The sequence below is a fragment of the Aristolochia californica genome, unplaced genomic scaffold (assembly GCF_029961685.1).
Source record: "Aristolochia californica isolate CCGP_79_NKW_82.1479 unplaced genomic scaffold, dmAriCali1.0.hap1 SCAF_7, whole genome shotgun sequence".
In the NCBI taxonomy this organism is placed as follows: Eukaryota; Viridiplantae; Streptophyta; class Magnoliopsida; order Piperales; family Aristolochiaceae; genus Aristolochia; species Aristolochia californica.
The window spans coordinates 7,046,596-7,066,918 of record NW_027182268.1 but is presented as its reverse complement, the minus strand read 5'-3'; the positions used below and the strand labels follow the sequence as shown (position 1 = coordinate 7,066,918).

Here is a 20,323-nt window from a genome sequence, read left to right as displayed (position 1 = left end):
CTTGTAGTATTAGAGCGGAGCTTTCATAACTGAAGTCAGATAAAATGAGAAATATTAATGAAGAATGAGCTTTTCGTCTTATTGCATCATCATGGAGTTGCAAGATATGGTCTTCAGAACCATTGGGTTTCTCAGCGCGATCAAATTTGCGATTAGGGACAGAGGATTCAAATTTGCGTCCCGTAAAAAAGTACGATAGAATCTCAGAGAATTCAGTTCTCCAAATCTAAGAGAAATGGGACCTGAAAATTGCACCTCACCTCAGGTAGAATCTAAATGTCAAATGTTACTTAACCCAGATTTTTACGTTTAGGGTCTAAAAGCTTGCATCTCAATCCTTCTCAGAATCGTTCTCTTAAACATCAAGCAGCGGTAGTTGTTGAAGTTGCTGGGCAAGGCTGAGGTTGAGCTGTTCTGTCCATTTCTGCCACATAACCATTAAAAACATCTCTGACGAGGCCCAGATGTAAGAAAAGGGCAACCTAGTAATAGAACAAATCCGCCGCTTATGCACATTAAAGTGAAATTTCATTCCCTTTCAGTAGTCGGTAGACTCAGCCATAGTTGTCTGCCGTCTCTGGTAAAAGGACAAAATTTCACTTAAAAGAATCACAATGAACAACCCCATATCCTTAATACTCCTACCTATAGCTTAAAGAGCAACGGATCCAAGAAATAAAAAATGAGAAAAAAAATATAGAATGAGAATGCTCCCAGTTAACTCTTGTTTAGGTGTGCAAAGTAATCTCGATCAGCATTTGCTAGGCGGGTCTGGAACGTAGTCCACTCACTTCTACATCTCTCTCGTACCTGCAGTTTCCAGAACGACAGCGAAGGAGAATCAGTATGGCTCTCATTACTCAGGAAATAAACACCACGAAGAGACAGGCAGGGTTGGTATGCAATTTAATGTGGAGGAAAAACACCTCCAGTAGTAGGTATGGGTATCGTGAAACTTTTTTACAGTCAGGTGAAAGTTACAATGAACAATTCTTCAACTTACAACACGAATCTCTTTTATTGAAAATATTAAATGATTTTTGAGATTAAGCTTACCAATAAGAATTGTTAACACTCTTTATCTTTTTTTTCATTTTCAATGGCTTTTACTATAAGAAGCTATTAAAACACCTATGCAGACATTATCAAGCATACGTACCCCTTGCCATGCAGGTTTCCCCTCTTCAGACTGACCCTGCAATTTTACCACAAGTATATCAGATTACATAGAGACGTCCAAAAAAAAGGGTTATGCTGATTAAATACATTTCCATAATAAACAGCACAGAAAAGATTATCCCCTTGCGATACAGAAAGTAAAACATGTTTCTCTAGAGAGCTAGAACACGTGATACGATTACTTACTTGATTTCCAAGAGAAGGAATGACTTGATGAATGATCCATTGTTGGTCCACAACACCAATCTTTTCATGTGCAGGCTGCTCAGACAGATTAAGAAAGGAACAGTTAGAAGAGCTGTGGTAGCTCACTGGTAGAAAGATAAATCATGTCGAGCTTATAAACTATATGGTTTGCAAAATTATGGAAGTTGGATACAGAGAACCAGGATCAAGATGGCTCACCTCTGCACATCTTCTTAATGCAAAGTCCAGTCCCCATCCATGCACCAAATCATTCTACAAAAGCACAGAATGGTATTTGCCGGTTAAGAGTATTACAACAAACTTCTATGTTTATGTATTCATTCAGCATTGCAAAGATCAACCTGTATCATATGCCAAACACATCGCCAAGCATTCCAGGAAAAGACTGGAGCCATTATCTCCACAAAACTGGGAAGGACCAGAAATGAAGGAATTGAGCTACATGCAGAAATAAGAGAGAGAGAGAGAGAGAGAAAGAGAGAGAGAGAGAGGTACGCTGCACAAGGAGGCAAATGTGGGTCAGAGCACCAGCCTGGTTTCTCCGTGGTGTTCCTGAAAACAATCACAGCATGCCATAAAAAAAGCACAAAAATACAAAAACATACAACTGTGCTTGTGAGTAGACAATCTTATAAGAGAAGTAACTAAAACTCCTACTTGTGAACTTCACTGTTCCCTCTTCGTTTAGTCATTTCCCATGTGAGACCATTATTTGGCTCAAGTCCTGGCTGAGAGATCTCCAAGCCATGTTTCTTGACCAGTTGAAGATACCTGGTTTTTCATAAGTAAACACAAATAGGAAAAACAGAATCAGGACAAGGTAGCCTAAAAGTGGGTTCAAGTTTGATGACTTATTTATTATAGTAATGAAAAAACACTCACTTCTCTGCATTAAAGTGTTGAACTCCAAGGTCCTCATCCCAAATAAATATATAGTCATATGCTGCAACAACACTTGGGTGTAAAAACCGCTTGGCATACCACCTGTCACATTTGTAAATACACTTATGCTCAGATGAAATAAACCCATGTAAAGCAAAGAAACAAAGAAGACGAAATAAGCAACTGGGTGTGGTAGTTCTTGCATTTGATTCATGAATTGTTCATCGATAATTTAAAAAGATTAAAAAACAAAAAGCACAGATTCAGAGGATGATCATGAAACAACAAGATGTTGCCTCTGCCACCTTGTGTGCTACACAATGTGGACATCTTAGTACATAACACCAAGTAATAGAAATACATTCAATAATATCAGGGATCTCTTCAAAATATGGTTGAATCTCCATGGAGGTTTTTCTTCTTCAAACAAGACTATGCCATTAGACAAATCTCCTCAACAATAAGACAAGAAGAAATTTTTTGTTTAAAATCCTTAATCCACAAAGGGATCTGATTTCTGCCCCATTAGAACCAACAACACCAAAATCTTTAATGCACTACGGATCTGATCCTTAAAGACACCACCACATCCTCCTGGATAAGGATGTCAGTTTTACCCGTGTACCCGATTTTTCGTGCCAGTCACTCGCTATTCAAAGAGAGTAAAACATCACTTTTCAATCACTTGCTATTCGAAGAAAAACAAGTTAAAAAGAATTGATTGACCAAGCATCTTATTTCTGTACCATTTTGTCTGCTTTCTTGCACTAACATGAATTGCGCGCTTTGACCACTCAAACTGATCCCATTCACTTGTCCGACCATCATAATGAAAAAGCAATATGGTAAACTCATCAGAGGAAAACTGCAAGGGAAATACAAAAGATACATGTTTTAAAAATATGGCATAATGAAAATTTGTGATTTACTATCCTTAAGTAATTAAATGAAGTCTTCAATTTTCAATTAAAACAGACAAACCTTTTTCACTGCAGCATTTATATTATCCCTCTGATCAAACCCGACAGTGAATGTCACCAGATACTTTGGTCGAGTAGTCAAGTCCTGTTAGAAAAATGGAATAGTTAATCTCATGTATCTAACTTGTATGCCTAATTTTGGGATCATGAGAATTTTACGGTATAACCTCATTTGGTTCTCCCCATAACCTGCGCAGATAGAAATCAGTTTCTGAAACCACAATACCAGGAGGCAGTAACTCTGCTCCATGTGGATTTGAGGGAACATAAATCTGGATACAGAAGATCATTAACAAGTTTAATAAATTAATTGATTAGAGTCATACACAAGCAATCAGAAACTACATCAGTTGCTGCAATTCCCTATGACTGGAAATAACAGAAAAGACCAACTCCTTGCATTAACTTTTGTTCACTAAGCAGCACCCAATAGCAAAGAAGGAAAACATCATGATTTGTGTAAGAAATGAAAATAATCTGCTCTTGGTAGGATATACATTAGAAACAGAAGGGGAGAGAGAGAGAGCGAGAGAGAGAGCGAGAGAGAGAGCAACTTTTCCTGATATAGCTTTCAATCACAAGTCTTTGATTTTTTCCCTTACTTAGCATTTATATTTTATTTTTTCAAAAGACTATGAATCTTTAAACTGGTACTGCTATCATCATTGGCAGACAGAGAGAACAAAGAACAGGGAAAACTAACAAGGATAATATTATCCTGATCATATAAATAAGGATGCTCTCTTACATTCAGTGGGTAAACCATCGGCTGTAACAAGTACTATCTCATGGGTATATCATATCAACTTGATAGAAATCTTTTCTTTCTTTCATTTTGTTTTTTTTTTTTTGGCTCCATCAGAATCATAAAACCAACATACTAGCATATTTTACAAGGAGGTATGGTGAAACAATAAGAACTGTTTCATTGAATGTTCTAAGAAGCAAAGCTGATATAGGACACAGTTTACTGAATCTCATAAAGCAGCAAGTTTAGCATTGACATGCATCAGTGGAATCTGGTAATTTACGAGATGGTTCAAAAGGATCAGTACCCTTGACTTGTCACTTGTTACAGATCTACTATTAGTTCCGCTGTCTTGGGAAGGCCGACTACCATCACGATCATTGGAGGAAAAAAAGCCGGGACCGAAGCCAAGCTGTGAAACAAAATACTTGCATGCAGTTCCGCACGAAATATCGGATAAAAAGGCAAACCAGCACTTGAATTCTAAGTTGAGATAGACAACAGAGAAGAAATAAATGGTATTACATGCTAATACCTTTGTGACACTGATGTTTGGAAACGACAACCCGATAAAGAATCCAAACAGGACACCCAGAAAGGTTGTGATAAAAAGTCTTGTGTTTTCGTGCTTCTTAAGGACTCCGCTGTACAAAATTATAAAAACATAACCACCACCATGTACAGAATGTGCTGATTTAAAGTTGCCCAGGCAAGAAGACAGAAAGATCACAAACCTGCGGTGAATACTACCCATATCGGTGCAAGTGATTCAAATTCCAAAGTCCCACAAGTATTGTTAGTCAACCAAAAGAATGTTCAAGCAAGCGACTGCACAAATTTTGGAGGACCTGCAACATTCTTCAGCAATGACTAGTAGTAGTTCCTGGTACCTACCCAGATAATTTCTCCACAGTGGGATATGATGCCTGACATAAGATATAACAGAATTGAAATAACTCATAGCAATGAAGCAACATGTAAACATTTTGAATGGAAAGCATCAGTATTTAAATATTAAGACAAGATGAAGAACTTCGAGATATATATACAGCAAAAGAGAGAAACAATCCATGATGAATACATTCCTCCAGACAGTCTTGGGATCAGCAATATAATTGAATAGATCAAGAACATTTAAGCAAGGTGAGTGGAAGAACACAAACGTAAATATAAATTTCAGCTTGAGAAATTTCAGAAAATGATGTTCTGCAGATGAATTAAACAAAACTTTACCCAAGGTGGAAGCCACATTTTGGACCTTAACAAGTTAGGAGCCCTAGAAATAATTCAACTCCATACCCAATTAATTAAAAAGTTCAATAGGATTTTTGGCCTCCTGATGTGTTTGAAAAAGGGCGTTAGCAGAAACATCATTGGTGTACAGATATCACCACCAAGTTGATTTGCCCTTGCAAAAAGGGATTACTGTAACATGGAATACAGTGGACCTAAAATGTCAGATGCATTTTTCCTCACCTGGGTACCAAGTTTCCTTTAGTTACATATCTTATTGATAGCAAGTAACCATAAGCATAGGTTAAAAGTAATATAAAGTTTAAAACTTAAAAAATAAAAAATCACAACAATCGTATGATGCTTCCAAATGCATATGAAAGTTTGTTAAGCAAAGGGAAACAGAGCAGTAAATATGTCATATACAAGGGACACCCTCATGTCAGGTCATTTAAAGGTTCCAGAAGTCATAATCCTGTGCCATTCAACTTGAACAGTATTAATTAAGCCTTCAATTCCCATTAGCACACCCAAAAGAAAGTTGAGGACGAACTCATTAAACCTCACAAAGCAAACAGACTATCTGATATCGACAATCAGGAGAAGACAACAAAATCAAGGTAAACGTTGACATACATATCATCAAGCACTTATGACCTTGGCCTCTAGACCTGTCTTTCAACTATTAAAATTTAGTGTCAAGACAACTTCATAACAGATAACTTTGATAACTTAAACAAAGAATCGACAGTGAATGTTCTTTCTGAAAATCTATAAAAACTAAGTTATTCATGAATTTCCCAAATATTTATGATTTGCATACACTTCCTTAGTTTCAAGAGCTCTCGTTGGGACAAGAGATGAAGCATCGTGAACGACAAAGTACTTAAAACAAGAGCCTTCGCAACTCCACTCTTCCAAAGTAAAGGCAAATAGCATAAGCCAGGATTCGGACCCTATCGCAAAAAAATCTACGAACTGGATCTGGCAAAAGCAGGATGTAACAAACATCTCTCACGAAAACAAATTCATCAAAACTTTTTTCAATCATCAGATAGTAGCTCACAGAAATGTTCGCAGCAATAACCACCGCCAAATGCCAAACAGAGAATTTGAATGCTGTCATGTAAAAAACACAAACAAACAACACCACCACCACCAAAAGTAACAAATAAGTGGTTTCTACCTCACTCGATCTCCATTCCAGAAAATATAAAACGCTAATCTACATTTTAAAAGCAAAAGACCACAAAAACAAGCATGAAACTTGGAAATAAAAAAAAAAAAAACGTACGAACCAATCCAAGTCACACCATTAAAAAACATTAGAAAACTCAAAACTAACACACGAACAACAACACAATCAAGCAATCTAACCTCTCAAACACAACGAGAAGATCACTCACACATCCACCGGAGAACCAGCAGACATCCGCACATCCAGAAACTAAAAAAGCAACCAACTCCGAGGGAATTCCAATAAATCGCTGGAAACAATTTCGAGCCCACACGAGATATTTTCCCCGATGGCGATCCGCGAGAGAAACAGAAAGCGCCGCTTTGAGTACCAACAATAAACGTCTGAAAATTCGAGAGGAGATCGACTTTGTCTTGCAGGAAACAGAGGAAGAAATTCGTGCTCGATTTGGTAAAATTCGGAATGCGGAAATCCGACTCGCGCGACAAAAATAGCGAAAATGCCACGAAACTGAAAGTAGTGGGGGTCCACTTACGACTCTTGATCAACGCCGTTCATCCTCTTTTGGAATCGGACGGGTGGATTAGTTGGTGCACCTGCTCGTTTATTTATTTAAATGTAAATGATGAAAAGCAACTGTAAGGCCTGCGTGCTGGTCTGGGAACAAATATTCAAAACGATTTAAATAAAGTAAGCTGCAGTTGGAACATATGTACCTTTTTGTGACACGTGTTAGAAGCTGATGAGTCCATGATTCTCTTAGTATATTCTCCAATCACTCCTAAGGAAAGATGTATAGGTTTTTCTTATACGTATGAAATTGAAATCTTATACTTATTAATTGTATTAATGCACACGCTTCCCCGTATGGGTAGAAAGACCCCCTTATGTTTCGTATCTCTTAGAGCAAAAATCAGAAATATCAAACCTGACCCCGACTCGATCATGATCCCTTCAACCCCGTTCCTTTATCCTCGACTCATCCCTATCTTATATCTCTGTCTCATTCTCGTGGTTGGTCGGGTTGGGTTCTATGTGAAACCAAACCCTACGCCTACCCCTAGTCTAATTTATTGTTTTATAGTAATATAAAATATTATTTATTTATTTATTATTTGGCATAATTAATAGAAATTTTTGGTTTTAATAATAATATTTGGGCAAAATAAGAAAAATATATTGTTTTAAAAACATTATTCAATTAGAATGAATATAAATTTGAAAAAATAAGGTTACAATATCAGTTATTGTAACCATAAGAGAGATTTTATTTTTTTTCATAATATTTTAAACATATCAATAAATTATTTGACATCTTTACAATTTAATAAATCAATCAACCTTTATTAGTATACCCAAAGAAGAAGCTTTTGATCGACTTAAATAGAGTTTTGACTTTGACCATTAGACAAATTGCCTTTTGGAGTCGAGATATGGACCCATAAGATCCGAGAATCAAAATGGAATACTAGTGCAGATAAGTAACGTGTCTATAATAATATTTTACCATCCAATCGACAATCATAACTAAAACAATTATTTTGATACTGTAATGAGCTCACCATGTTAATAGAAGATTTGAGCCTTTTCCTATAAGACAAAGTTTTTTGTACATGACTTGAAACATTACATCACTCTGTTGTTTTCTTCGAATTTCCTTAAACTTGTAGCAATATTATTGCTTCACCTTAGCAACAACTGTTAACCTTTTCCTCCCTCGAGGTGAGGTTGCACTTTGGGGGCATTATATACCAAAACCCAATACAAATCTTTTGTTTTTTGTACTTTTTGTTATCACTACCACTATTTTACATACAATCTTTACACACTTTTTTTTCAATGAAAATAGATAAGAGGTTTAACTAATGGAACTTTGCCATGTTACATTCTCTTCATTCTTCGATGGCAATTGCAAGCAGTCAGACGTTGTTGGAGCAGTCATCCCTGGTATCTCCTGCCCGGTTAGTCCTTGCTGGTATCATGTTGTTCAAGAGGTTAGTTAGCAAATTAATATTTCAAAATTAATTTGAATTTATTATTGATTTCTACCATTTAATTAAATTTAAATAGTTGATGTTCATGATTCATGAAATCAATTTACCTTAAATTTTAATTTAATTAGTTTTGTCACTCAAACATAGTATTGGCATGTTTAAAATGAATGTGGAAATTATTTATGCCTTTATTAGCTATAAATTTTGCCTTATTTTGCGATTTTAATTTTAAAAATTTTAAATAAATAAATAATAATATATTTTTGCTAGTAAAACTAAGAAAATAATTTTAATTAAATAAAAAATTATTATTTTTTCTTTAGTTTTAGTCAATTTTTAATGATAAAAATCTTTTGCAGCTAACCTGAACCAGTGGAAAAGAGCCAGGTGTGATTAAGGTAGAAAAGTGCTCAATAGATGCAAAGGTCGGTTGCCATTGTGGCAGGTTCCTATCATTTGAGTTGTTGATGATGTGGCACTCGCCCATAGTAGGGTCCACTTGGAGGCCCTCTGGATGAGAAAGTGGCTCATACATAGAGCTTTGTTGATCTCTACATAATTAAAAAAAAGAAAAGAATTATTTAATAATAAAAATATAAATAAAAGAACAAATTAGACAGGTGAAGTCAATTAAATAAGGATTTACTAAACGAAAGGTCAAGATGACAACACCTAAGATGCATCAACGGATCCGATCCAACAAAAAAGTGACAAGGGTTTTGAGCATTTTGATGAGGCAACCAACTCACTACCTCGTTCTCAAAAGAAGGTGGCAATCCCTCCTGCGAATCTAAATAAACCTGTATTTTTCATCAATTAATTAAATAAATATTTTACAATTTTTAATATTATTTTTATTTCAATTTAATTTTATTACCGTAATGCTTGATGGGTCATACGAAGAAAGATGATTGTTGAGTAAATATTTCTGAAAAAAAAAGAGAAAAAAATATTATTAGAATATTTAATTATTTTAATAATTTCAATAAATATATCGATAAACACATTTTCACCTTCCTATGGGAAACACGTGTAAAAGCCTCTACAAGGAATTTCTCACACGTTTCAAGCTCTTCGATTGATGCAATCTTGAGAGGCTCTGGCTCAAAAATCCTGTCATATTTAAAATAACAAATATTAAATATTAAATTATAAATATATAAAATCATCTAAATTATTTTAAGTAAAAATTAATTTTAATACCTTTATAACTATTTTTTATTAATTTAAATTAAAAAAATTTACCTTAGACGTTCCTCAGCTAGCTGAATCTGGTGCTGGTATCTGTTGATTTCTTGTTGAAGCTCCTACCAGCAAAAATGAAAATAAAATAAAAAATTAACCAAATAATGTTATTGTAATTAGATAATGAATACGGAAATTTACCTCCACTTGGGCGTTAATGGCTCCTGGACTGGTTCAAAGCACAGGTTCCGGATCAAAAGAGAAGAAAAAACTTCATTATTACTCATGAACTGAAAAAAAAAGGTTAAAATAACTGGAATAGTTTCAGTCTGCCCGGGAAGAAGCAATCCCAGCACAAATGGACAAGGTCCTCAGTTATAGTTTTTTTATTTTCAAATTTTGATTGTTATGATCTTCTCGAGAGAACTCCTAGGGGAGATTTAGTTTCCCGTATAGCCCAAACAGTTAGTTGAAGATGAGAGCAAGAAGACGAAGCAGAAGGAAGAAGAAGAGAGAAAACTGACTTAGCCAGCTGAGCAGCGACGTCGCTTTCACATTTGAGCCTCTTAAGCGTCCTGATTAGATACTGCATGCATGGCAAACGTAGAAATTATGCGATTTGATCCATCAAACAAGAAGTGAAAAAATATTTCATATCAGGTTGATCGATCGCGAGCTACTTGCCTCTCTATTTTGAATAACTCTGCACCAGCGGAACCCAGAAGCAGAAAAAGACAACAAAATGATGGTTAAGCTCATTAAAACCGAAACAAACTCTGAGACGATCCGAACAAGCAGACGAAAAAGAAAAAAGGTTAAGAATTCTCATAACAGTCATACATACCCTCCTCTATCATGATCAGGAAGATTAATGAAACGAGTGAGAACATCTTCGATCCTGGGAGAAGAACCAAAACAAAAATTAGAAAAATGGAACTCCGACTTGACGGAACCGCAAAACCCACTTAGAAACGACGGACCTCTTTTTGCCGGAGAAATGGCTGAGACGGCCGGAGGGGGAAAACATAATAAGGGCGATATCGATATCGCAGAGGATGGAGAGCTCGTAGGCTTTCTTAATGAGGCCATTTCTGCGCTTGGAAAAGGTAACTTGTCGATTCGTGTTGTTCTCTATTCTCTTTATCTGCAGCTTTACACGTCCCATGATCTGTCTAAGAAAAGACAGGAGAGACAGAGAGAGAGAGAGAAGGTGATGACAGAAAGCAAAAAACCAAAACCAGAAGAGAGAGAAAGGGATAAAAAGCCAAGAACGGCAAAACTAAAAATAGGGAAGAGAGAGTGAGAGGATTTGAACGCGGGCAGGCTCCCTGGAGAGAAGGGAGTCGGTTCGAAAACGGGAGGAGGGGGAGAGTGGAGGACGAAGGGCCCTTTGATGCCTTGTTGGGTGGTTCGGATCTGGAAAGGCACATTCCCGCACCGAAAAGACCAATCCCACTCTTATTAGGCTACATTTGGCTCGTAAGGTGGTGTTAGTTTATATAGAATTACCGAAAATCTGTTATTGAGTATTTGAGATTAAAAAATATTTTTTTATAGAATTTAATAATGTAAATTCATATAATCATTTATTTAATAATTGTATAAACTTTATATTTGAATTTTAAACTATCAATATTAGACTAATTTAAATTAAATGATATATAATTTAAATAAAGTGAAATGTATGTATATTTAAAAGCAATGCATTTAATTAATTTAACTTAGTATTTTAAATAATTAAAACATTTGAATTTGAATTTTACTTATTTATTAAATTAATAAATATTTATTATGTCAGCATATTATTGAATATTTTATAGTAACTTATTAACTATTGTTATTATTTAAATAATTTTAAAAAAAATTAATATAATAATTTAGTTAATTGATGGGAAATATTTATGAATACATGAATTTTAGATTAAAATTTTAATTATTTATGTTAATTTTAATAAAGTGAATTCATTTTTCTTATTTTAACTCGCTTTATGGACTTCCATTTCAATTCTTGGATAACCGAACTGGAATTCCACAATTACTAGAAAAGTTGAGGCTTTGGCAAAAATTAGATCTTCTTCTTCTTCTTTTTATTGGATTTGATCCATTAATTAAACTTCCTGTACTGATTTTTTTTAAATATTTTTAATTATTTTAAGTTATAAAACCCGATTGGATTTTTTCTTCATCTCCATATGATCGAGTCTCAAGTGATCTGTTAATACCCTTCAATTTGGTTCAACAGCAAGATGATCAGCCTGATCAGGGATTTACTGGAATGCACGGTTGAGCCGAACCCCTTTCACTCCCGCCAGCCTATTTGCTGCTACTATGAGAACACTCTCCGCCCACAAAATACAGATAGGAGAAGATAGAAGCAGAGATAGAACAACAGAGAGGAGAGATGGCTCTTTCAGTAGCTCCGCCTCAGAAACTCCGCCACCTCGTTCCCATTTTCAAATGCAACTCATGTAACCCAAAAGTCTTCTCATCTTCTTCCTCCTCCTCCACACGGGACTCGCGGTTTGCTCTCAAATCGAACGGTTCTACCAGAAGACGGATTCTTGATTCGGGTATTGGACTTCTGGCTGCATCTTTGGTGGTATTCACTCCTCTTGATGCCAACGCCACCAGAATTGAGTACTACGCCACCGTAGGGGAGCCTCTGTGCGACTTAAACTTTGTAAAATCAGGTCTTGGTTACTGTGACATTTCGGTGGGAAGTGGAGCCGAAGCACCGTTTGGAGAACTTATCAATGTTGGTACCCTTTGCCACTGTTTTGCTTTTTTTTTTTTTTTTTTTAAAAAAACTAACTTTTTGTTAGCTGCTACCGCTTCCATAACAGGGCCGATTAGCTGCTTCTTCATTTTGGTTTGAGGGGATTCCAGTGTTAACTTTCTTTGCAACTATAAAATGCTATAGAATTGAATTCCACAGCTTAAGCTTCCGATTTTTTTTTTTAAATACTGAGGATAAAATACTGTGTCAATAGGTTTGGCTTAAACTTTTAGAGAACAGAGGATAACTTGAGGCATCTAGTGAGGGATTCAAGGTACCCATCATGGTCATTTGTCTATGCAGTGAACCTTTTCTGAAGTTATTATTCTAAAGCTAAGTAAGCAGGAAGTAGAACAATTCAGACTCAATGGCTTACATGGTTTGGGAGAGTGCCCCTACTCCACAGACAAATTTATAAATAACTGCAAAGATATTAACTTAGTCTATATCTATGATGAACAGAAGTTGAACCCCCAAAAAAGTAAACTTGAATGCTGTGTTGGTCGACATTATTTACTTAAAAAACAGAAGAGAAATTAAGCATGCTTAACCATTTACCTTCAAATTGTGTTCACATTGGTGATACCACAAAAAGAAAATGAGAGAAACCACTGATAAGTTTTAGATTGACTATCAGAATCTCTGTGGTTTTTCTCTTGTTAATTGAGATTCTAGCGCAAGAGCCCAATGTTGATTCCTTGTTTCTTCTGAAAGTCTTCCATTTTTCATGATAAATGAAAGTTACTGGCTGCTCGTATTGGTATGTTCTACCTGCTAGCTCATATTCATAGTTTTCACTATATTTGCAGATCCACTATACTGCCAGGTTTGCTGATGGAACTGTCTTTGACAGCAGCTACAAACGTGCACGGCCGCTTACTATGCGAATAGGTGTTGGGAAGGTATTGGCATGTTAAATTGTCAAATGAAATTCATGATCTCATTTTCTGTTAAGTGGATCCATTAGTCTTCATCTCATTAATATGATGTTTCAGATGCCACTCCTATCATAGCCCCTGTTTGTTTTTTGTTCTTTTTAATGTTTCTTTTCCTGTAATATCACAGGGCTTCATTTTCTTCTGTCAAATATAGCGTATTTGTGTATACAGGTTATAAAAGGATTGGATCAGGGAATTTTTGGTGGTGGTGGGGTACCCCCAATGGTTGTAGGTATAATTCCTTTTAAGACCTGCATTTTCCTGTAACTTTCATAATTTTACTTGATTGATTTTCACTTCCTGATCTTGTACAGGTGGAAAACGTAAACTTCGCATACCTCCGGAGTTAGCTTATGGGCCTGAACCAGCAGGATGCTTTCGAGGTGATGATGCTCCAAAAATCTTCTCCTACTTAATTATATTTCTCTGGAACCTCCATTCTTTTAGTGGATGAAAGGCAATCGCGTTTGGGTTAATCAAGGTACAAAATAAGGCTCATGACAGTCACGAGAACCCAGGACTAATTCTTTTGAGTTTTTTTCTTGCAGGTGATTGCAACATCCCGGCTAATGCAACTCTTCTCTATGATATTTATTTTGTTGGACTTTACAAGTGAAGATCAGCAGAATTTGCACAGAACCTTCAATTATGATCTCAGGAGTAAGTCTCTTTCTGGTTCCATATGAATTCAAAAGGCTTAGGTGATGGAGATTTGAGGTGGGAAACCCCTAGAGCATAAATTTCTGAAACTAAGCAGCAAAGACTGGTGGCCAAATCCAGTTGTCAATGTATATTATGACATGCAGGCACGAAGAGCTGAGACTACATCCAGTCTTACATCATCGTAGTAATTCATTATGAAGATAAAATAGTTTACAAGAGAAATCATACACAATTTTTAGTGTTTTTCTCTAACCTCTCTCAACCGTAACTGATGATTTTTAGCGTAAAACGTTAATTATGTTCCACAACTTAACACATGTAATGTTAAAAAACCTAGTGATTCCTCATTTCAACTGTTTGTTCTCATATTAAGTTACTATAGCAGGTGTCACCTGCATCCTCACATAAGATCTTCATGAGCCTGTCAAGGAAGACTAATGGATAACAAATCTTAAAACTGTTGATCCGTGATTATTGAAGATTATTTCCTACTAAGATATGCATGAGAAAAAGAGTTGATTTGAAGGACTTGTAAGGGAAGAAGAAGAGCAGGAAAGAAAACAAAAAGGAAGAAGAGGAAGAAAACTCGGAACAGAAATAGAACTTCTAGTAAACCCTTTTGTTAGTTCCCGTGAGGAAAGGGTTTCATTGTGCAGTGGAAAGTACATCAGAAACTGTACCAAAAGAATTCAACTAGAAACAGAAAATATATTAAACCCCTGAAGATGGTGACTGGAAGCTCTGTTTCTGAGCGAGGAAACAGAGCATTTTCCCACTTTATCTATCTTCTCTTTAGGGAAAATTTACATAAACGGACAGGAAAACGCCACCGAAATCCATTTTCAAGGACTGTTTGTCTCCCAGGTGTTGCTCTCGACAGGCCTGTCTAGCATGTACCTCTCCACTGGCCTGAAGGCAATCCTTGCTCTCCTCCTACTTTGGATTTTTCATCACGTACAGATCTGTAGTGCTACACATGGGCCTCACGGGAGTCACAGGCGTCACAGTAGAGATACCTAGGAAACCTGAATCAAAGCAGAAATCCGCAAAATCACCCATCCAGATGACAATTACAGTAGATGTACTGGTTTTCTTCAATCCCTCAACTCCCATAAAATTTTTGCAAAGAGTTTACTTTTCCCATTAGAAGATTATAAGCAAAGAAAATAAGGAACAGAGTACCTCTTACTAAAATCTACAAGGCTGCAACTCTGAAAATCTCTTCCAAAACTACAAGAGAATTTTACATGAGCAAAAGGTAAAAAGAACAAAAAGTAAAATAAAAACATAAGCTTTTCTCTTCTCTTCCATCTATGTAGCTGCCATGGAGATGATACATCGGTCTACATGATGGAACAGGCATTTGGGTTTTCATCACTGAACATGGTCGTGTACTGCTCTTCTTGTTTGTTTACAGAGTGAGATACTGTAATGGCTTCGACATTCCTGACATAACCAGGAGGAGCTCTCTTGTCATAACTTTGTGCTGTGTAAGGATGAGCCACCACGTTGTAAGGAACATAAGGCCAAATCTCAGCCTTTTTACCAGTCGATTTGGCCTTCTTCAGGACCTTCTTTTCGTCCACATAACCAGTTACAGTCACCTTCTGTTGTTTCCTGTTTATCTCCACGGATTTGACTCCTGCAGAGCGCCAGAACAAATTTAGAGGCGATAAAGAAAATATAATTGCAGAAAACAAAGAACCCAATAAAGAGAAGTTGAGAAAGGTGAGTTTGCTAACCACTGAGAGATGAAAGAGCTTTCTTGACTTTAAGCTCACAGCCATCACAGTCCATCCTTACTTTGAGCTCTACTGTGTTCAACAGCTTCTTCTTCTTGTACTTGTGGCCATTGCTCAGTAACTCAGAGAAATATTCCAAGGTACCCGCCACCCCCATTATTTCTTATCTTCGGAGACAATTTCTTATTAGAAAAAAAAAAACCGAGCTCAGAACAAGGAGACAGACTACTCTCACTCAAACTTCTAAAAAATCTCTGAAAAAAAGTCCAATAAGCAGCTGAATTTTCTGGGTTATCAAAGAAATCTCACAGGTAGGGACATCAGATGGATTTTCAGAAAATGGGTGGGTGAAAGATTGTCTGATTTTGATGTCTGTTGAAGAAAAAGTAGAGAAATATTTTGGTCTTGATGGACAGGAAGATGAAGGTGACAACTAGAAGAACTCTTACAAACAAGAGGCTGACAGAAGGAGAAGACAAACAACAACGAGAGCTGGTTTCAGAAAAGAGGGGCAACTGAGAATGATTCAACTAAGGGTCTTGCTCGAAGGTTCTTTCCTCTGATACCTTTCCCTCAAGGCTCTGCTGCACTTCCCTTACCTTGCAGCAGAGGTCTTCTTATATAGACCTCTGAAAACAACCCATACCCAGAAACCAAAAAAAATAAAGAGATAAAGAAATAAAGAAACATTTCCCCATTACTGAAGGAAAGCAAGTGAAAAAAGCCGTCTAAACTCCAAAAAACTCTCTTCTGGCGCCTAAACTTGGGTGATTGGAATCCATGACCAAAAAAAATGTTAAGAGTAGCAAGCCGAAAGCCTTCTAGTGGAAGAAACCTGGCGGAAACTGTGAATTCAAACGAGCCGAAAAGGAACAGAAAAGCAGGGGGAAGCAGCCAACCGAGTGGTCCATGCTAAAAAAGAAAACAAAAAATCACAGAGAAGTCTTTGCTGGATTTGGATGTCATCAGCCATTGCCACGTTGGGGTTGGTTTAGGCCTCCACTGTGACTTAGAAAATTCTGATCAAATTGCAAGCTGTTAAAAGCTGGGTTCCTTTGGGTCTGATTTTGGGGAAGGGAAGGGTGTTTGGGCGGTGGCAGAAAGGGCTTGTTAAAGAGAAGAACACGGGAAGCTATTTGGCCCCTTTCATAGATGGCTAAGAGGTGGTGGAAGTGGATTATTTTAAAAGCACTTTCAAGCTTAAAATTTTTAGATGTTTTTATACACATTTTTCCGTGTGAGAGACTCCTCTCTTATCTGTTTATCCTAAGATAAAGGATTGAAGTAGTCATAATTGAGATATTCATTGATCATGATCTGACGGCTTAAATAGCCGTTTTATATTTTGTACCAAATGGTTCTTCGTATTGGATCAAACTTCGACCCTGGTATATTCACATATGAATATATCTTAACATGACACTTAATCAATCTCACTAATTCATATATGTTGTTGAGTCAATGAAATAAATTAAGTAAAATATTTTTTTTGTTGTAAATCAATCAAAAATTGATCAAATTGATCAAATTTATCTGTATTAATCATAGATCCCGACGTTTTGATTCACACTATAACCTAATGTTTTTTTTTTGTCGATATAAAGGTTGAATAGACCCTATACATAGTGTTTTGATAATAAAATTCCGACTTCAAAATTTTCTTCTCCCATAGGGTAGGCCATATTACACTATTATTTGTGAATATTTACGTAATATAAAACTAAGATAATTAAATAACTCTAATTTTCTCTTATTTTAAAACGCGTCTAAAAAATCTTCAAGAAGTCTCTTTCCAATTTTCGGGTTCAAAGAAAGCAAGGTGAAAGATTTTCTATCGGTTTAAGTATATTTTAAGGTTAAGTAGCATGAGGAGTTGATTTCTTCATTTTTAATGGCTTTTACTATGGAATTTATCTAAGAGACCCATGTTGCCAATTATGAGTAATTCTATTGATTAATTGTAATATATACAAACCAAGAATAATACTTATTACCCATTAAAAGATTCAAATAAGATTATTTACTAATTATAATTTACTTTAATATGGTTAAAAATAATAGTTTTAAATAAAAAATCATCTATTTTTAATTTTATTGAATATTTTATGATTTAAAGTATTTTTAAATAATTTAGGTATTTTTATTTTTATTTATAAAACTTGTATCTACTCATTTATATATTTATATTTTTTTTTGTCGAAGAATAAATAGATAAATGAATAATAAAATACCCTTTATCTGTTCCACTGATAACCGATTTACGTAGTTAATCGTATGTCTAAACCAAGTTTAACTCATGAAAAAACATGCGGATACAACATATCGACTATACGACTATACGACAAATGATACTAATTTGATCTTCTTATCTTGTCGATAAAACTATTTTAACTCAAAAGCTCATAAAAATACTACTTAGATGTAAGTTTATTACCAAATTCAAATGTGACTTATTCACTTTGAGTGACATTTCACCTCCCTTTTTTTATTTTTTAAAATAATCTAAAATTAAAAATTAAAAATCTTTAAAGTAAAACACCTCACCTCACATATGATCCTTTTAGCCTATCTTATCGTCGTCCCACTCTTCAGACAGTTCGAGTGGATAAAGAAAATCTCAACTTGGGGAGTCTGAAATCATTCTCATGGATTAGTTGTAAACGCGGAGATATATATTTTTTCTTGTTGCAGAACGCAGAGACAGAGACGACGCCGAAATGTTATCTGTCCTTCTTCCTGTTGAGTTCCCACAGATTGTGTTTCTTTAGCCAGTTCTGTAACAGAATCGCAAGTAAAGAAAAGAAAAAGAAATCGTTTCTTATGATCTGATGTTTTTATGTCTTTGATTTGTTTACTGAAATCCCATTCTGGTTTCTTTTCTCATCGACAGGAGAAAGCAGGTGGGTACCGAGTCCTCCATCCCTGCACGAAGGAAGCCATGAAGGTTCCTTCAGATGCAATTATGCATGCAACTTTACTATATTAAAATTTTTACTTTGTGGCTTTTAGATTATTTTAATTCCCACTAGATTAAGAATACTTTTCTAAGTATTTTTTCTTTTATATGATCATCCGATCGGTAGTAATTTTACTCGAATATCCATTCCAATCTGTCCGATACTATCTTTTCGATTCAAAAAGATCAGTCTGTTAAGTACCATGTTAAACGCCTAACCAATATAACCCAAAAGACCGGTCTGTTAAGTACAGAAAACCGAGTATCTAACCCAGGTGGACCGGAACCACCTAGCTCTGACAAATAAAACCTAAAGAGATTTTGATTTTAAACTTGTACAAGAGACAAGCAATCTATGGACTATAACATTCTTCATTAACAAGTTTAAAGCAACTTCTTCTTCTCTCCTTCTCTACTTATTTTCTACAAATCTGCCACACACTTCACCAGAGCCAAATGAAGGACACATCAACCACAGTTGGAAGCTTCCCTTCCAACTTGGGCTACTTCCATTGGCACCTTGCATCAATTATTGAGAACGAGTTTTCAAATCAAATGGTGATGGCATCTGCCACCGAGACTATTACTATAATATTTTCAGGTTCAATGGCACCTAACCAGAAAGGGAATGTTTCCCATGAATCATGAATTGAAGAAAGATTTAGAAGGAAAAAAAAAACTGTTTAGGGTTTGATATTGGGTAAGGGTTTAGGGTTTAGGATTTTTTGGTGTATTGATTATTGTATATTGAATCCTAGAGGAGGCGAAAAAGGTTAATTGTGCAAAAGTAAAGCCATCACAAAGGTGAAAAAGATTAGAAAAGGTAAAAGGCGAGGAGAAAGGAATTTAATAAGGTTCGGCCTTTGCATTGATATCCACCAGAGTCCGAATTATCAGAATGACAGATTCAATTAGGGTTTTCTTATTTATATATCTCCCTTTTCTTGAACTAGTACCTTGAGGGTTTGTTCGGAAGCCCTAAAAAAAATAAAAAAAATAAAAAAATGAAAACTTAACCATTATTATTACAAAAAATAATTAATAAAAATAAAATAATGATCAAATTCTTTTTTTACTAACTATTTTTGAAATAATAATGATCAAATTTTCATTTTCTTTTTTTTAGGAGAAAAGAATTTAATATAATTCGGCCTTTCTATCGATATCCACATGAGTCCGAAATTATCCTAATGACAGATTCAATTAGGGTTTTCTTACTTATATAACTCCCTTGAACTAGCACATCCAATCATCTAAAGATAGGTACAATGATATCATCTCCCATTCCTAAATCATGAGTTTAACAAGATGGGGTTGATGCACCAAAAGGAGATAGAAAAGGCTCCATCTCCTTCTCACAAAAGCTGAGTAAATGGGGCACTGTGATGTCCACTGGCCCTTTGTTTTTTTCTTGTCTTGAAGGAGAAAACTTTTGTTTGCTTAGGAGAGCTTTTTGTAAAAGGTCAACTGGGTTTGTGAAGACAGAAAGCTGGCTTTTTTTAAAAAATTAGAGGAAAGAAAAGTAGCAGAAACCGCTCCTTGTTGAGAGTTGAGAACAGCTTTGGGGTTCTGCCATGACTATTGCCACCCTACTGTGAGTGGAATAACTGCCCTTTACAAGGGCAAAACCCCAAACACAGTG

The 20,323-nt window shown here is 35.7% G+C and overlaps 4 protein-coding genes across 7 annotated transcripts; 1 reads left to right on the top strand and 3 right to left on the bottom strand.

Annotated features, from left to right (window-relative positions):
* Nucleotides 1-467: 467 nt before the first annotated feature.
* On the bottom strand, nt 468-6,862 carry LOC137936045 (uncharacterized). 2 transcript variants are annotated; one of them, XM_068780558.1, is made up of 15 exons: nt 6,607-6,862; nt 4,731-4,922; nt 4,532-4,640; nt 4,304-4,408; nt 3,416-3,520; nt 3,250-3,333; nt 3,015-3,133; nt 2,269-2,370; nt 2,044-2,157; nt 1,882-1,938; nt 1,728-1,794; nt 1,585-1,638; nt 1,366-1,440; nt 1,160-1,195; nt 468-810 (listed from the first exon to the last, which is right to left on the bottom strand). In XM_068780558.1, exons 2-15 carry the CDS (start codon nt 4,748-4,750, stop codon nt 718-720), a joined length of 1,140 nt encoding a protein of 379 aa, XP_068636659.1. In that variant the 5' UTR covers nt 4,751-4,922; nt 6,607-6,862; the 3' UTR covers nt 468-717. The 2 variants fall into 2 exon arrangements, with proteins under 2 accessions (XP_068636659.1, XP_068636660.1); XM_068780559.1 differs by having other exon boundaries at nt 6,636-6,862.
* A 1,423-nt stretch (nt 6,863-8,285) lies between these two features.
* Nucleotides 8,286-10,771, bottom strand: LOC137937202 (agamous-like MADS-box protein AGL104). The gene is made up of 11 exons (XM_068782291.1): nt 10,587-10,771; nt 10,451-10,504; nt 10,291-10,309; nt 10,131-10,192; nt 9,808-9,835; nt 9,667-9,728; nt 9,435-9,534; nt 9,299-9,349; nt 9,094-9,221; nt 8,786-8,972; nt 8,286-8,399 (listed from the first exon to the last, which is right to left on the bottom strand). The coding sequence occupies exons 1-11, from the start codon at nt 10,769-10,771 to the stop codon at nt 8,286-8,288; spliced, it is 990 nt and encodes a 329-aa protein (XP_068638392.1).
* Nucleotides 10,772-11,943: 1,172 nt separating this feature from the next.
* On the top strand, nt 11,944-15,547 carry LOC137936717 (photosynthetic NDH subunit of lumenal location 4, chloroplastic-like). Of its 2 annotated transcripts, XM_068781565.1 has the most exons (6): nt 11,944-12,361; nt 13,192-13,284; nt 13,492-13,552; nt 13,635-13,703; nt 13,869-13,980; nt 15,401-15,547. In XM_068781565.1, exons 1-5 carry the CDS (start codon nt 12,008-12,010, stop codon nt 13,934-13,936), a joined length of 645 nt encoding a protein of 214 aa, XP_068637666.1. In that variant the 5' UTR covers nt 11,944-12,007; the 3' UTR covers nt 13,937-13,980; nt 15,401-15,547. The 2 variants fall into 2 exon arrangements, with proteins under 2 accessions (XP_068637666.1, XP_068637665.1); XM_068781564.1 differs by lacking the exon at nt 15,401-15,547 and having other exon boundaries at nt 13,869-14,237.
* LOC137936718 (heavy metal-associated isoprenylated plant protein 23-like) lies at nt 14,617-16,554 on the bottom strand. 2 transcript variants are annotated; one of them, XR_011109563.1, is made up of 3 exons: nt 15,726-16,554; nt 15,166-15,625; nt 14,617-15,008 (listed from the first exon to the last, which is right to left on the bottom strand). XR_011109563.1 is itself a non-coding variant. In XM_068781566.1 (2 exons), the coding sequence occupies exons 1-2, from the start codon at nt 15,880-15,882 to the stop codon at nt 15,327-15,329; spliced, it is 456 nt and encodes a 151-aa protein (XP_068637667.1). In that variant the 5' UTR covers nt 15,883-16,554; the 3' UTR covers nt 15,151-15,326. The 2 variants fall into 2 exon arrangements, 1 of the variants encoding a protein (XP_068637667.1); XM_068781566.1 differs by lacking the exon at nt 14,617-15,008 and having other exon boundaries at nt 15,151-15,625.
* Nucleotides 16,555-20,323: the final 3,769 nt, after the last annotated feature.

What these genes read in the sequence shown, in the direction of transcription:
- LOC137936045 (XM_068780558.1), bottom strand. Translation starts at nt 4,750, where the DNA reads ATGGGTAGTATTCACCGCAG. An exon ending in CAACACTTTAATGCAGAGAA is followed by an intron (nt 2,158 to 2,268) that starts GTGAGTGTTTTT and finishes ATGAAAAACCAG; the next exon opens with GTATCTTCAACTGGTCAAGA. An exon ending in GTGTTTGGCATATGATACAG is followed by an intron (nt 1,639 to 1,727) that starts GTTGATCTTTGC and finishes GTGCTTTTGTAG; the next exon opens with AATGATTTGGTGCATGGATG.
- LOC137936717 (XM_068781565.1), top strand. Translation starts at nt 12,008, where the DNA reads ATGGCTCTTTCAGTAGCTCCGCCTCAGAAACTCCGCCACCTCGTTCCC. An exon ending in CGTTTGGAGAACTTATCAAT is followed by an intron (nt 12,362 to 13,191) that starts GTTGGTACCCTT and finishes CTATATTTGCAG; the next exon opens with ATCCACTATACTGCCAGGTT. An exon ending in GGTACCCCCAATGGTTGTAG is followed by an intron (nt 13,553 to 13,634) that starts GTATAATTCCTT and finishes GATCTTGTACAG; the next exon opens with GTGGAAAACGTAAACTTCGC.
- LOC137937202 (XM_068782291.1), bottom strand. Translation starts at nt 10,771, where the DNA reads ATGGGACGTGTAAAGCTGCAGATAAAGAGAATAGAGAACAACACGAAT. An exon ending in CCATTAACGCCCAAGTGGAG is followed by an intron (nt 9,729 to 9,807) that starts GTAAATTTCCGT and finishes TTTTGCTGGTAG; the next exon opens with GAGCTTCAACAAGAAATCAA. An exon ending in GCTCTTTTCCACTGGTTCAG is followed by an intron (nt 8,400 to 8,785) that starts GTTAGCTGCAAA and finishes ACATGATACCAG; the next exon opens with CAAGGACTAACCGGGCAGGA.
- LOC137936718 (XM_068781566.1), bottom strand. Translation starts at nt 15,882, where the DNA reads ATGGGGGTGGCGGGTACCTTGGAATATTTCTCTGAGTTACTGAGCAAT. An exon ending in AGCTCTTTCATCTCTCAGTG is followed by an intron (nt 15,626 to 15,725) that starts GTTAGCAAACTC and finishes GGCGCTCTGCAG; the next exon opens with GAGTCAAATCCGTGGAGATA.